Source organism: Ursus arctos, unplaced genomic scaffold (genome assembly GCF_023065955.2).
Source record: "Ursus arctos isolate Adak ecotype North America unplaced genomic scaffold, UrsArc2.0 scaffold_7, whole genome shotgun sequence".
Classification (NCBI taxonomy): Eukaryota; Metazoa; Chordata; class Mammalia; order Carnivora; family Ursidae; genus Ursus; species Ursus arctos.
Window position 1 is genome coordinate 42,898,380 of NW_026623089.1, and position 14,717 is coordinate 42,913,096.

At 36.1% G+C, this 14,717-nt stretch overlaps 1 protein-coding gene across 7 annotated transcripts in view; it reads right to left on the minus strand.

Annotated features, from left to right (window-relative positions):
- CCSER2 (coiled-coil serine rich protein 2) overlaps positions 1-14,717 on the minus strand; it is a 185,489-nt gene that overhangs the window by 137,302 nt on the left and 33,470 nt on the right. For all 7 annotated transcript variants that reach the window (XM_026504584.4, XM_057308887.1, XM_057308886.1 and 4 more), the window contains 2 exons: positions 3,033-4,482; positions 1,748-1,944 (listed from right to left, as the gene is read on the minus strand). In XM_026504584.4, the coding sequence (XP_026360369.1) occupies positions 1,748-1,944; positions 3,033-4,443 (1,608 nt within the window). In that variant the 5' untranslated portion in view covers positions 4,444-4,482. The remainder of the gene's footprint in view (positions 1-1,747; positions 1,945-3,032; positions 4,483-14,717) is intronic.

Consider the following 14,717-nt stretch of genomic DNA (forward strand, 5'->3'; position numbering starts at 1 on the left):
TTAGAGGTGTCATTAAGTTATAGGAACAGTGAACTGAAAATAGTGGGAACCTCTGAAAAATGTTAGGTACTAAGTGGATTTGCTGCCATCTGCTGGACACAATGTTCATTCCTCGTTTGAACATACTTGCTTTAAAAAGTCCTAGTAAGTGAAATAAGTCAAGCAGAGAAAGACAATTATCATATGATTTCTCTCATCTATGGAACATAAGAACTAGGAAGATCGGTAGGGGAAGAAAGGGATAAAGAAAGGGGGGGTAATCAGAAGGGGGAATGAAGCATGAGAGACTATGGACTATGAGAAACAAACTGAGGGCCTCAGAGGGGAGGGGGTGGGGGAATGGGATAGACTGGTGATGGGTAGTAAGGAGGGCACGTATTGCATGGTGCACTGGGTGCTGTACGCAACTAATGAATCATCAAACTTTACATCGGAAACCGGGGATGTACTGTATGGTAACTAACATAATAAAAAAACATTAAAAAAAATAAAAAATAAAAAGTCCTAGTAAGAAAGCACATAAGGCCCTAAAACTATAATCTTTACTAAACTTCCTTTATCTAATGAGAGGTACTCCCTCTAAATTAAATGTGTCCTCTCTATGTCTGTGCAATTTAAAAATCCTCTGGTAATGATGCTTATTTTTTCCAAGTCACAGGTTTATGAGAGTATAGAAAATTACAATGCCTAAAATCCACTTGGAATTTAGTATATCCATGAAGACTACCAATTTTCCCATACAACTACTGGAAAATCATATTTTATATACTGAGTAATTATAATGAGTCACTTCAAACACACAAACTACACTTTACTCATACAGCATATTAGCCACATTACTTGAAACGTCTCTTAAAATATGCACATAATAATGTATTATGGTAGGTCTTCTACTGCTCACCCATATCTGGTTCCCTTGCCCTCCAGGCACACAGGAAAATTACACTTCTTGCCCAGTTAGTACTTAAGATTAGTTAGGGTCAATAGGTTGTGAGTGAAAGTACCATGTGCCATCTTCAGGCCACAGCGAGTAATTGCACATGTGAGACCTAGCAGCATTCTTCCTCTGTAACCGTGACCTTTTGATGGGGCCTCAAAAGATGTGAAAGACACCTTCTTTTGGTGCTGGTGAAGATGGTGAAGATGGTGAAGACGAAAGCAGCCTACAACACTGAAGTTGCCCTACAGAGTTTTCCAGACTTACAATAGACTTTGGAAGAGTAAAAAATAAGCTTTTATTGTGTTAAGCCACTGAGTTGGCACTTAAATGTTACCTCAGCATAGCCCAGCCCAGGATTTCTCAACAGTGGCATTACTGACATCTTGGGCTGGATAATCCTTTGCTGTGGATACCACTGTAGGGCATAAAGCAGCATCTCTGGCATCTTCCTACTGTTTGTCAGTAGCACTCCTCAATATGACAATATGACAACTAAAATTAGATCCAGACCTTGCCTTCCTCCCCAACTTTGAGAACCACTAGCCTAGCCAGTATATCTATCTATCTATCTATGTCTGTGTGTATATAATGAATGAGATTGTATTTAACTCAAGTGTCATGTGACAAAAATATATGCTTTACTATGTAATAAGGTCAGATGTTTTGTAGGCCCTTAACAGATATGAATTTCCTTTTCTTAAACTAGGAGCGTTATTTATAAACTTAAAAAAATCCAAGCAGTATCACAAGTCTTTCCATAGTAAGGTAAACAAAATGTTGCCAAAGGATATATAAATTCATACGTACTATGCTGTTCATTTCTGAGGACTCATAGCTCCCAACCGGATGGACATTTCCAATGGGCTCCAAACCCTCTTCATCCCACATGTACGTTCCATCAGAGCTATCAGATGGAGAGAGCTCAAATGAAGAACCGGCTCTGTAATCTGTATCTGGTGAAATCAAGTTATTCCCAGAAGTATGTTTTGTACATTCACTCCTGTCTTCAATTGATTTTAAGAAGAAAAAGAAAAAAAATGTTATTAATTCACAAAAATATATTTCTCAGGTTCTAAAAATATAAACTCTAATAATTTAATATAGCAAAAAAAACTGGCAAAAAAGTATTACTAACTATAGCATTTTCTAAATCCTAAATAATAAAAAGATCAAGAGATAAAATCTTAAATAACCTACTGAAATGTTTCCCAATACACATAAAGAAAATTCATTGAGCCACCTTTCACTTCCATAACATTTCTAGAATTATAAAGCCTCATATTCTTTTAATATTTCCTACGATATTTACTTTTACACATTGGCCATGAAACTCCTTACTCTGTATATATCATTTAACCTTGCAGTTGCCTCCTTACAAAAGAAATACTTGTTCTGGCACTCACTTCTAACTAGAAGACCCTCAGTCAAGGGTTTATGCGTATCCCTTCAGTTTGCTCTTTTTTCAGGCTATATGGGCACAAAGATATAATTTCTCCAGACTTTTAGTACCAGGATGACCAAGTATAAGAGGAAATGTTTAACGGGTACTAATCTCACTTTTCTCAGTTAAAAAAATAAAGTTCCTCTGAAAAGTATACAGTTTGCTAAACAAGAAATCTAAGTCCTCCTTTAAAAAAATGAAAATTTCCTAGGATAAAAACATTCATTAGATTGGACATAACCTATATTATTATTAGCTCATTTACCCTTTGGCACAGCTTTACTCTAAACAAATAGCATCTATTACCATAAGGGAAGAGACGGACTAAAATGGCATGCCACTGTTTAGGGAAGCCGGGGAAAAGAAAAAATTCTGAAGCAGTATGGACTAGGCCTGTACATGAGAGTCAAAGAAGAACAAAGGTAAGATACATTAGGGAAGAGTATTTTTATTGTTGTTTTAAGTAGTGAAAAATAAGACTGGGAGAAAAAAATCACAGGACAATAAAAGGTGCCCCGCCCCAAATTTATCTATATCCATCCCTCCACAAAATTGACAGTATCTTGGAATTAATCAAAAGGTAATCTTAAATACAAGTTCTATTATATTATCTAGGAAAAAGCAAACAAACTTAAGAATATTAATATTTACCAGTGACACTTATATCTATCCACTCGTCAGTTTTGCTTTTTTCATTTTCCTTGGGGGAATCAAATATATCCTTTGGTGGTACATTTTCATGCTTTTCTTCTTTGAGAGAAATCTCCTCTGGAGTTATTCTAGTTCTGTTGGAGTCTTCTATATCTATAAAATCATCACTAAAGTCTTCACTTAAATCATTCTTATCAGAAGATGACAAAGACGACAAGGAAATATCATCCACATCATCACTCAGGTATCTAATTTTAGCATTATGCTTCATGGTCTGGTCATTTTCTGTTCTATAACTATCATTTTCAATTAGTTCTTGGTCCTTATTAGTAGCTCTGTCCTTAGCGATAAGTTCAGCATCTTCTTCTACACATGAATCAGCAGGTGAATTTTTATTACCATCAACTGTGATACTGCCAGAAAATGGAGGTCGGCTAGATTTCAGTAGAGAGGGATGAACCATCCTATAACCCAAAGTAGAAGTTACACCTGGGCCATTTGGTAAAGCCAATTTCTTTCCACCAGCAGCATAAGGCCTATTAAATCCATACCCTAAGGGATCATTCCCATTGAGTACTTCTGACTGCCGGGAATTTCTTGCTAGCATACTTGACCTCAGAGGCACTCTAACGGGTAGCTGTTGGTTCTGATAAGGCTTTGTAAGATCTGCAGCTCTATTGAAGGAATGTGATCTGGTTATTGATGAAGGTGGAAGGAATGAATTCTGAATGGAATGTGAAAAACTTTGTGACCTTACCATTTTTTCACAAGTAAGAGATTTAATATTGTCTAGGGATTGTGCTAAGCCTTCTCCAGAACTGCTTCTGGTGGCACACGAGTTTGCTCTAGGCCTTTGTATGCTACCAGCTGAACGGTTTCCATACAATCCATTCAACTGTGATTTTGGAGCACTGACTGAAGAATATGAAGTCCTTCCTAATAATGTGCCTTTGGTGAATTTACCCAAACTAGATGGTCCAGACAAAGACTTTTGGTTTACCTCCTCTGTCGATGACACAAACATAGTGGATGGCTTTGCTAACTTTGATGTGAGTAAAGAAATACTTTTCAAGCCTCCCTTTACCCCATTTTTATCAAACATTCCTTGAGTAGGTGCATGTTTTTCAGGATCAGTTACGTTATCATGTGAAGTGTGAGTACTGTTACGCTCTTCAATACTTTGTGCACTGAGCTGGTATTTAGTTGCCGTTCTCCAATTAAATGAATGGGATGATGGACAATCAGAGCCATTATTTTTGATGTAACTTTTGACATTGCTATTCTTGGAAGTTCCCAATAAATTAACAGGTGTCCCATTTGGCATTGGCTGCAGTGTACTTCTCACAGATTTTGTTCCATATTTTGGCAATTTGGAACCCAAAAATGTCTTGATTTGTGTTTTTTCTTCCATGAGCTATAAGATGCATTTGTTCTCAAAATTTGACAGAATCTGAGGAGACAAAAAAGCAGATTAAACATTCCTAAATAAGCATAATCACATGGGTTATTACATAATAAGAACATATATCCCTAGACAACGACATGCAGCAAAGCCCAAAACCTACTTATGATTCCTACAAAACTCTTAATAAATACTGAATGCAATAATTAAATTAATAATGTTACGAGAAAGTAAAGAACATTTTTATAAACAATTTTATAAACCTAGGCTATGCATGACAGCAAAATCCAGAAATAATAAAACTAGACTGCCAATTTTGACTGTATTTTTTAAAAAAGAAACACTTCTATAGAAAACACATCTTCCAATTTCCAATCCAAATTATTTTTTTCACTTTGGACAATATTATCTCCTTTAAAGTAAGAAAATGTGATTTGTTATTTTTTAAAACATATGTGATCTTATAAAAACTGGAATACATTTTTAAAATTCATTACTAAAGTCACGGTAGGATATAGGAAAAAAATACAAAAGCACTGAAAAGATTTTTCTGACATTAACAATGGAGATATCAGGTATCATTTTAAGCAACTACCTCAAAAAAATTTCCAACTGGTAATATAAATAGATACTACACTAGATGTCATGGTGAAAAGTATAGTGGTTTTAATAAAGTTGATTAGTCCACTAATCTCAACCTCTCAAATTTATTTTAAAAGTAACACAAAACACCAACACAAGAAGGTTTAATGCACAGACAAGAGCATAAAACTAGAAACACCTAGTGTCCTGTATTTAACTGTTTGATAAGGTATGACATATGTCACATGGTGAGATTACAAAGAGACAGATATACTAAAATGTTTATCCTAACATTAACAGAAATATAATATGCTATATACTTACTGCTCACTATATGTTCACCATGATTATATAAAAATACTACAAAAGCATACACAAGTGCAAAATGTGAATAAAAGAAAAATATATGCCTTAGGGTCACTGATGGCTTTTAAAATTATGTATCTTACAACACTGTAATTTGTTGGTTTTGTTTTTTTAGTAAAAAACAAACAAACCTGATTCTAAGCCATCCCTATACTTTAAAAATTGAGAGTTTCTAGAGTATGTATATGTTATTGCTTATATTAAAAGTAAATATTTAGGAAATCATACAGACATTCAAGTAAAGATGGTGGGGTGAAGCAGAATTACAGAACTTCCCTATCCCCAATAACTAAAAAAAGAGAAAGAATATGTGTGTTTGTGTGTGTGTGTGTGTGTGTGTAATTTTTAGCCAAAAACTCACCAGCTTCAAGCAAAAACTGCTTAAACTAAGCACCTCTAAACTTTAAAGTAGTGGACAGAAAAAGATTCTGTACAATGTGATCTGGCTCCTAGTCTGATGACACTACCTGAAAACAGTAACGGGGAAAATAGGTGAGTCGATAAAACTTCAAAGTTTTAATAACATCCTCCAGTTTGGATAGATATATCTGGTTTGGCATGCCATGGGGAAGTCCAGGAAAACATCTTCAGCACCAAAGCTCTGAAATCTCAGCAGAGGAACAGTGGGACCAGAACCTATCAACTACCAAGGCACTACTCTGACTTGAAGGAAGGGTCTGAAGCCCTTAAAATTATACTACACCTACAGCAGGATGGAGTGAGGCTAGCAGACATTGAACAAAACCTAAGGAGACAGGAGAGCCTGCAGCACCAGAAGAGTTCTTCCCACAACACCACCTCATACCCTTCAACCACAGAGAAGCAGACAGAGAACAGCATACAACTGCTCAAAAGGTGTATTGAGGGGGTGCAGTAAAAGGAGGAGACAAAATCACAGCTGAAGTGAACAAGACATTAATGGGAATTCACCCATGCTCTATCAGGGCAAATACAAGTCTTGATCTAGCTATTAAGTCTCTACCTAGAAAGATAAAAAGAAATGGCCACACAACTGTATACACAAGGGAGTAGAAGGAAGGAGAGAAACAAATAATGACTATAGCGAGCAGAACAAAGGAAGAACCCAGACTGAAAGGAAACACACACAAGGAAATAAGGCAGTTCCCAGTGACAGAGAACCACCTAGTAAGAACAGGTAAGTTGAAATCTGCTAAGGAAATCAATTAGGAAGTAAAGAACCAAAGACTGAAAATCAAACTAATTGGCAAGGAGAAAAGTCTTAAAATAACCTGAGTACTGAAGACAAAAAAAGATAAAGACATCAGAGCACTTAGACAGAAGATGTAGGACAGAGATTGAATGGAAAGATAATTAGTATCCCTGATACAGAATAACTAAACAAATAGAAGAGAAAAAGCAGGTAGACATAATAGAAACTGTCCCTAAAGTAAAGGAGAAAAAAAAAAATCTACAGAACAGAAGGAAAATTAAACCACATATCTAAGTACATACCTAGGTTAAGTTAATAAAATATCAAGGATAGAGAAAGAACTAATTCTCCAGGAATGCAGGCAGAAAAAAAATTACTTTGTAACAATGATTGAGAGTTTGATTTCATGGACTGCCATTTACTAATCCCTGAAGGTTTATAGAGACCTATTCTGCATTGGGTAAAAACATAAAGGAGAATTTAGAATTTGATCCATTAGTCATTTGTTCATTTATCTCTTCTGTTTACCTATTCTGAGCTCAAATCAATTAAGAATCTCACACTGACCAGAAAGAAGAATAGCTCTTTGGTATCTGGACAGGTCAGGTTTTGTGTTTCTGTGTTAATTGTATAGCCACAGCTAAAATTATAGAATTAGAAACAATAAAGTCTCTTACTGTCTGTAAGGCTATGTATCTATAATTCAGGAAGTTCTTTATTTCTCATCCCAAGTACATATTACCTGGAGGGTATTAATAAATTAAGATTAAAAAGTCTCTTAAAGCAGCTCTGTTCTGTTTAGCTTATTGATAAATATGTATTTATATAAACTGATTATCAAAATTCCCAGAAAATAGGAAAATTGATGTTTTAGTATTTTAAATGTGTTTTTAAAAATTATTCTTACAGAAACTAACTCAGAAAGGTTTTAAAAATCAAGTTCACATAATTAAGGTTAAGTATCTGGCAAACAAAACTTGTTTAATGAAACAAGTCTGTCTTCTGATTTATCAGTGTTAAACATAACATAAACATATATTTTTATTCCAGTAGAGTAACTTTAATGAAACACATATACGCTTAGTGATCAAATAAGCCATTCTTACTCATACAACAATGTTTAAGATTATGAAAATATAAATCTGTGTTTGAATGATTATTTTGGGACGCACGGGTAGCTGAGTGGGTTAAGCGTGTGCCTTCGGGTCAGGTCATGATCCCAGAGTCCTGGGATTGAGCCCTGAATCCCTGAATCGGACTTCCTGCTCAGTGGGGAGCCTGCTTCTCCCTCTGCCTGCCACTCCCTCTACTTGTGCTCTCTCTCTCTCTCTGGCAAATAAATAAATAAATTTCTTTAAAAAAATAATAATAAATTGAATGGTTATTCTGACAGCTTTTTATTTCAACAGTAATTATGTTTTATAGTCAGCTTACACATAATTTTCAAGAACTTTAAAGGTAACTTAAAACGTTGGGTTAATCTTAAATTGAATTAATTAATGAATAATCATTGACTTACTAGATCATTTCTAAGTATGACAGAATGCTAAAACATTGATTACAATGCATAATTTCAAGTGTATATGCTTTTGCTTCTTATTACAGAAGCTTCTTGTTATTATACAGAAAGACTATAGATCTGGGACATGTAAATGAACACACTATTTTTGCTACTCTGAGAAATTGTACACTGGATCCCACTTTTATAAAGGTAGCATGATAGAAATCACATAAAGACGTAAGTGCACATATATATATATATATTTGAATACAACAAGGTGTTAATAGTGGTTACCATTAGGGAAGTGAGAATTACATGCAGGGAAACTTCTTTTTACCTTTAAACCTTTCTTATTTAAATATTTTAAACATGCCCATATTTTTGCAATTTAAAAAGTTTTAACTAAAAAACTGTGTCTTAAAAATGAAAATCATTTATTCAATACGAAAACAAGACTTTTTTTAAAGATTTATTTATTTATTTAGGTAATCTCTACACTCAATGTGGTGCTCAAACTCACAACCCCAAGATCAAGAGTTGCATGCTCTTCTAACGGAGCCAGCCAGGCACCCGTCAATATGAAAACAAGACCTAACAGGTTTTTTTTTTTATAATGATTTTTTATTATATTATGTTAGTCACCATACAGTACATCCCCGGTTTTCGATGTAAGGCTCGATGATTCATTAGTTGTGTATAACACCCAGTGCACCATGCAATATGTGCCCTCCTTACTACCCATCACCGGCCTATCCCATTCCCCCACCCCCCTCCCCTCTGTAGCCCTCAGTTTGTTTCTCATAGTCCATAGTCTCTCATGTTTCATTCCCTCTTCTGATTACCCCCCCTTTCTTTATCCCTTTCTTCCCCTACTGATCATTCTAGTTCTTATGTTCCATAGATGAGAGAAATCATATGATAGTTGTCTTTCTCTGCTTGACTTATTTCACTAAGCATTATCTCCTCCAGTGCTGTCCATGTTGTAGCAAATGTTGAGAACTCGTTCTTTCTGATTGCTGAGTAATATTCCATTCTATATATGGACCACAACTTCTTAATCCAGTCATCTGTTGAAGGGCATCTCGGCTCCTTCCACGATTTAGCTATTGTGGACATTGCTGCTATGATCATTGGGGTGCATATGGCCCTTCTCTTCACTACGTCTGTATCTTTGGGGTAAACACCCAGTAGTGCAATGGCTGGATCATAGGGTAGCTCAATTTTTAACTTTTTAAGGGACCTCCACACTGTTTTCCAGAGTGGCTGTACCAACTTGCATTCCCACCAACAATGTAGGAGGGATCCCCTTTCTCCACATCCTCTCCAACAATTGTTGTTTCTTGCCTTGTCTATTTTTGCCATTCTAACTGGCGTAAGGTGGTATGTCAGTGTGGTTTTGATTTGAATTTCCTTGATGGCTAATGATTTTGAACATTTTTTCATGTGTCTGTTAGCCATTTGTATGTCTTCATTGGAAAAGTGTCTGTTCATTTCTTCTGCCCATTTTTTGATTTATTTGTTTCTCGTGTATTGAGTTTGAGAAGTTCTTTGTAGATCTTGGATACCAGTCCTTTATCTGTAGTGTCATTTGCAAATATCTTCTCCCATTCCGTGGGCTGCCTCTTAGTTTTTCTGACTGTTTCCTTGGCTGTGCAGAAACTTTTAATCTTGATGAAGTCCCATAAATTCATTTTATCTTTTGTTTCTCTTGCCTTTGGGGATGTATCATGAAAAAGGTTGCTTTGGCCGATGTCGTAGAGGTTGCTGCCTATGTTCTCCTCTAGAATTTTGATGGATTCCTGTCTCACATCGAGGTCTTTCATCCATTTGGAGTTTATTTTTGTGTATGGTGTGAGATAGTGGTCAAGTTTCATTCTTTTGCATGTAGCTGTCCAATTTTCCCAGCACCATTTATTGAAGAGACTGTCTTTTTCCCACCGGATGTTTTTTCCTGCTTTATCAAATATTAGTTGCCCAAAGAGCTGAGGGTCCATTTCTGGGCTCTCTATTCTGTTCCATTGGTCTATGTGTCTGTTTTTGTGCCAGTACCATGCTGTCTTTGTGATCACAGCTTTGTAGTACAGCTCAAAATCCGGCACTGTGATGCCCCCAGCTTTGTTTTTCCTTTTCAACAGTTCCTTGGAGATTCGGGGTCTTTTCTGGTTCCATACAAATTTAAGGACTATTTGTTCCAGTTCTTTGAAAAACGTTCTCCGTATTTTGATCGGGATAGCATTGAAAGTGTAGATTGCTCTGGGTAGCATGGACATTTTAACTATGTTAATTCTTCCGATCCATGAGCATGGAATATCTTTCCATCTTTTTATAAGACCTAACAGTTTAATCTAACCAAAAGCAAGTATTCAAAACTAAGTTTAATATTATATAAAATATACTTAAAAGGCAAAAAAAAAAATGGAAGTTGTCTGAATAAAAAACGAAAGATTTTTTATTCAATAGGTAGAACGTTTTCATAAATTACCATTTCAATTTTTCTAGACCTAAACCTCAATTTGGTATTTTACTCACCAATTTTATCTTTAAAAATCTATTCTAAATTATTTCCATTCCATAACTCTAGTTCTTATCCTCATGATCTCGTTCTGTATTATTACAGAGGCTTCCTATATTATAAAGACTCCCATCTCACTTTTATTCAAACTGTCAAGTTACACTCTTATAGCACAAATCTGATCATATCCTTCTACTGATTAAAAACTATGCATGGCCCAGGAACAGCAAAATAAAACCCAAAATCCACTACAGAGATTAAACTTATCTGTTTCTACACTATCTTTGCAGTACTATACATTCAAGCCAAGATGCACTATTGGTCATTCCCCAAAATCTATCCTGTATTTTCTACCTTCTATGCCTTTGCTATTGTAAAGATCCACCTTGAAGGCCCCACCCTCAAAGTTCAAATCCCTACACCCATAAACCTTCCCAGTTAAAACTGATTTCTCATCTTTCTCTATTACATTTTCATCAATAATATAACTGAGTCTGTCTTGTAATTGTGGGCATGTCTATTTGACCCATTAGAAAGTCAACCTGTTAAGAGCATAAACTAAGTGTTACATACTTTGGGGCCTGCCACAGGACCACAAATTCGAAAGATCCTCAACTTTGAAGTAAATTCATAATCTCTTAGTGCAAGTTAATTTAATAAATACTAAATCAACACTGAAAAATAACTTTGTTTTGTAGGCCTGTGAGTAACTGGTAGCAGCTGCCTTGAGGATTAGGTTGAAAAAGATTCTGAAGTAAAATCTAGACTCTGATAAATTATCATGATCAAACAGCAAAAATGACATGACCAGAAAAAGGGACAGGGGCAGTATCCATGTCAGATGACTGCCATCCCATTTTTTTTATAGTAGTCTTTTATTATAAACATACTTTGTGTGTATATAAACATACACAAAACATACTTCCACACCTACAAACACCTTCAGGATAACCAAAAGGAAACTGGTAACAATATTAGATATAAGGGTCATCTTGCAATGGGGCGCCTGGGTGGCACAGCGGTTGAGCGTCTGCCTTTGGCTCAGGGCGTGATCCCGGCGTGATGGGATCGAACCCCATATCGGGCTCTTCTGCTATGAGCCTGCTTCTTACTCTCCCTCTCCCCCTGCTTGTGTTCCCTCTCTCGCTGGCTGTCTCTATCTCTGTCGAATAAATAAATAAAAACTTTAAAAAAAAAAAAAAGGGTCATCTTGCAAATCACTAAATAACACGCATTAAAGATCTGTCCTCTGGTGAGTCAGTCTATGAGTCAGAAAGGCTTTAACATTTTCCTGCCTATCACAAGTAGACCAAGCACAGAACATTCTATTCTTTCACTTCCCTATTCCTCTATTTTACTATCTAGAATGAGAGTAATGTATATTATCTCCCAAGAACATTTTAAGTATTAATAACTTAGAGGCACAAGATAAGCCCATGAGAAAGACACACTACCGCTACAAAGTGCTTGGGGTGACACCACTCAGAACAAAAACAAGAAAAATTTATTAGAACCTGAGTGCACTATTTCCTATCAAGAGTATTTACTGATTTCTAAATGCACAAATGATTGTAATAAATGAAATCAATCATGTAGGGCTGTGGTCTTAAGTATAAACTAATCTGATGGCTCAACTGTAAAGCCTGCATATCTGCTTATATTATGAATACTGTCACTTCATTAGTTGATTGACTACCTATTATCTTCATGAAACTTTCTCCTGTATTTGGTTATGTAACTATGAAATGAAACAAAACAGACATTGTGAGTCCGCCTCATTTTAGCAGCTATGCTACCTCTGATGAACTTTCCCTGACATGCATTCTGTTAAATGACTGAAGAATGCAGTCATAACAATTTGAAAAAGTACATGCTGGCTACAAAATCTAATGATATCATCTTCTCTGAAACACTTCAATATTGTCTGTGAGCTTTAATTTAATGTTGAACTAAGAATAATACCTGGCACAGGGCTTGGAAATGTCTGAGATTTTCTGATTTAACTTCTGTAAAATGATTTTTGAAGTATAGCACATTTACAGTATCGGTATTTCACATTTGAAAGAATGTTCAAAACTACATATAAATTTCTTTTTAAAAAATTAGTAAATCAGGGGCACATGGGTGGCTCAGTTGGGTAGGCTTCTAATTCTTGATTTCAGCTCAGGTCACGATCTCAGTGTCCTGGGATCCAGCCCCATGTTGGGCTCTGTGCTCAACAGAGAGTCTGCTTGAGATTCTAGCTCTCCCTCTGCCCCTCCCCCCAACAAATAAATAAATAAATCTAGTAAATCTAATTTTGGGGGGGGTTGGGTTTTTTTTTTTTTTTTGGCTTTGGTTTTGGTTTGTTTCATGCTTTTAAAAGGAATCCACAATTGGATGGGAAGGGAAAAGAAAAAGCAAATTTTATTGAGCATTTACATGATGGGTATATGCTTACCACTCTACCCTGTTTAATCTTCCTAACATTATAAGGTTGTGGATGTCCTCCCATTTTAAATAGATAAACCAAGATTTGGAAGCTAAAATACTTGTCCAAAAATTCATGAACTACTGAAAAGGATTCAGGTTCAAGTCTACCTGATTCCAGGATCCATGCAGACAGCCTTCCTGACAAAGCAATGAAATACTTTTTTTTTTTAAGATTTATTTATTTATTTGAATGAGACAGAGAAAGAGAACACATGCGGGGGCAGGAGAGGGGCAGAGGCAGAAGGAGAGAATCTCCAGCCAGTCATGGGGCTCAGCAGGATCCCAGGACCCCGAGATCATGACCCAAGCTGAAATCAAGAGACTGAAGCTTAACTGACTGAGCCACCCAGGCACCTCAGGAATGAAATATTTTAAGAGGCTAATTGAGAGGTACAAGAGTGAAGGAAAGGACTGGATAATTAAGGTTAGGAAAGCATAAATACTGCAAAGAACCTAGGTATAATTAAACGAGAAGTTTTGCACAGCAACAGTAGAAGCTTTCACCTTTTCAAACTCCTTTCATATCCATTACCTTATCATCTGAGGAACCACCCACTCACATTCTTTTTTTAGTTTTTCAAATAGCTTTTTAGAAGGTATGAACTGCCTGCATTTTGGCGATTTACACAGGCATAAATTCACTACTGAGACCCAGAGCAATTAGCTGAAGAGCAATGCAGATGGCTGCATACCCATAACCAGTCACTTCTTAATATGTGCTTTCATATTCAGATAAATATATCTTAATTTAAATTTTTTTTTAACCTTGTGTTACTCAACCACTTACCCCAAATCCCCTTCTGCCCTGTTTCTCCTAGCTTTCATTTGTGGCATAAATTGATTCAAAGGCTTGAGTACAATAATCAAATAAAAATGACACCTTCAGCCAAAAGTAAAGGTTTAAAACAGTACTTCACTCCTTGCGGATTGTTTGTGGTTTTAAAAAGAGCACACCAAGCTCAATACAAAGCCCCATTATTGTATCAAGCTGACTTTTTTGTCCTCCAGCTACGACTTGTTACTACTCAGGTAGATGGGGATCAAAGCAACTCCTGAAAGTGAGGCTTTAAATTACTTTGTGGCTTAGGAACATTAAATAATGTTATTAAATGTAGATTCAAGGCATATTACTTTCTGAAGTTTTAATTTAAGGAACAGGAGAATACCACCAGATAAAGAGGAACCAGAAGCTCCCCTGGCCAAACCACAAAAATTCTCTCCAAACTTTACCATTTAGTTCTGATAAACTTAAATAACTGTGTGGGGTATGCAAATGACATTAAGGTGCTGAGGGCTAAGTAAAGATGATAGGTGCCAAGCTGCTTGAATATTGATGAAGCCTAACACCCGACTAGTAGTTGCACTGCCTTTTAAAATAGTATACAGGCGTAACAATTAACCATAGACATTTTATAAAACACTGGGTATTGAAAAGTCACAGTATGCATTCTGTTAGCATTTTAGTCTATTTAGGACTTGCTCAAGCGAAGTTCCTAAATTAATGGCAATGAGAACAGGACTATAGAGAATCAAGTTTCAGGGAGAAGAGTGACAGGGGTATCATTAACACAGATGGATCATTGCTAGGCTGTAAGCTCAAGGATGGCACAGACTGAGTTTGATACACCAGTATACATTACCCAACCCTCAGCTTGCTCAGTATATGGCAGACACTCAAT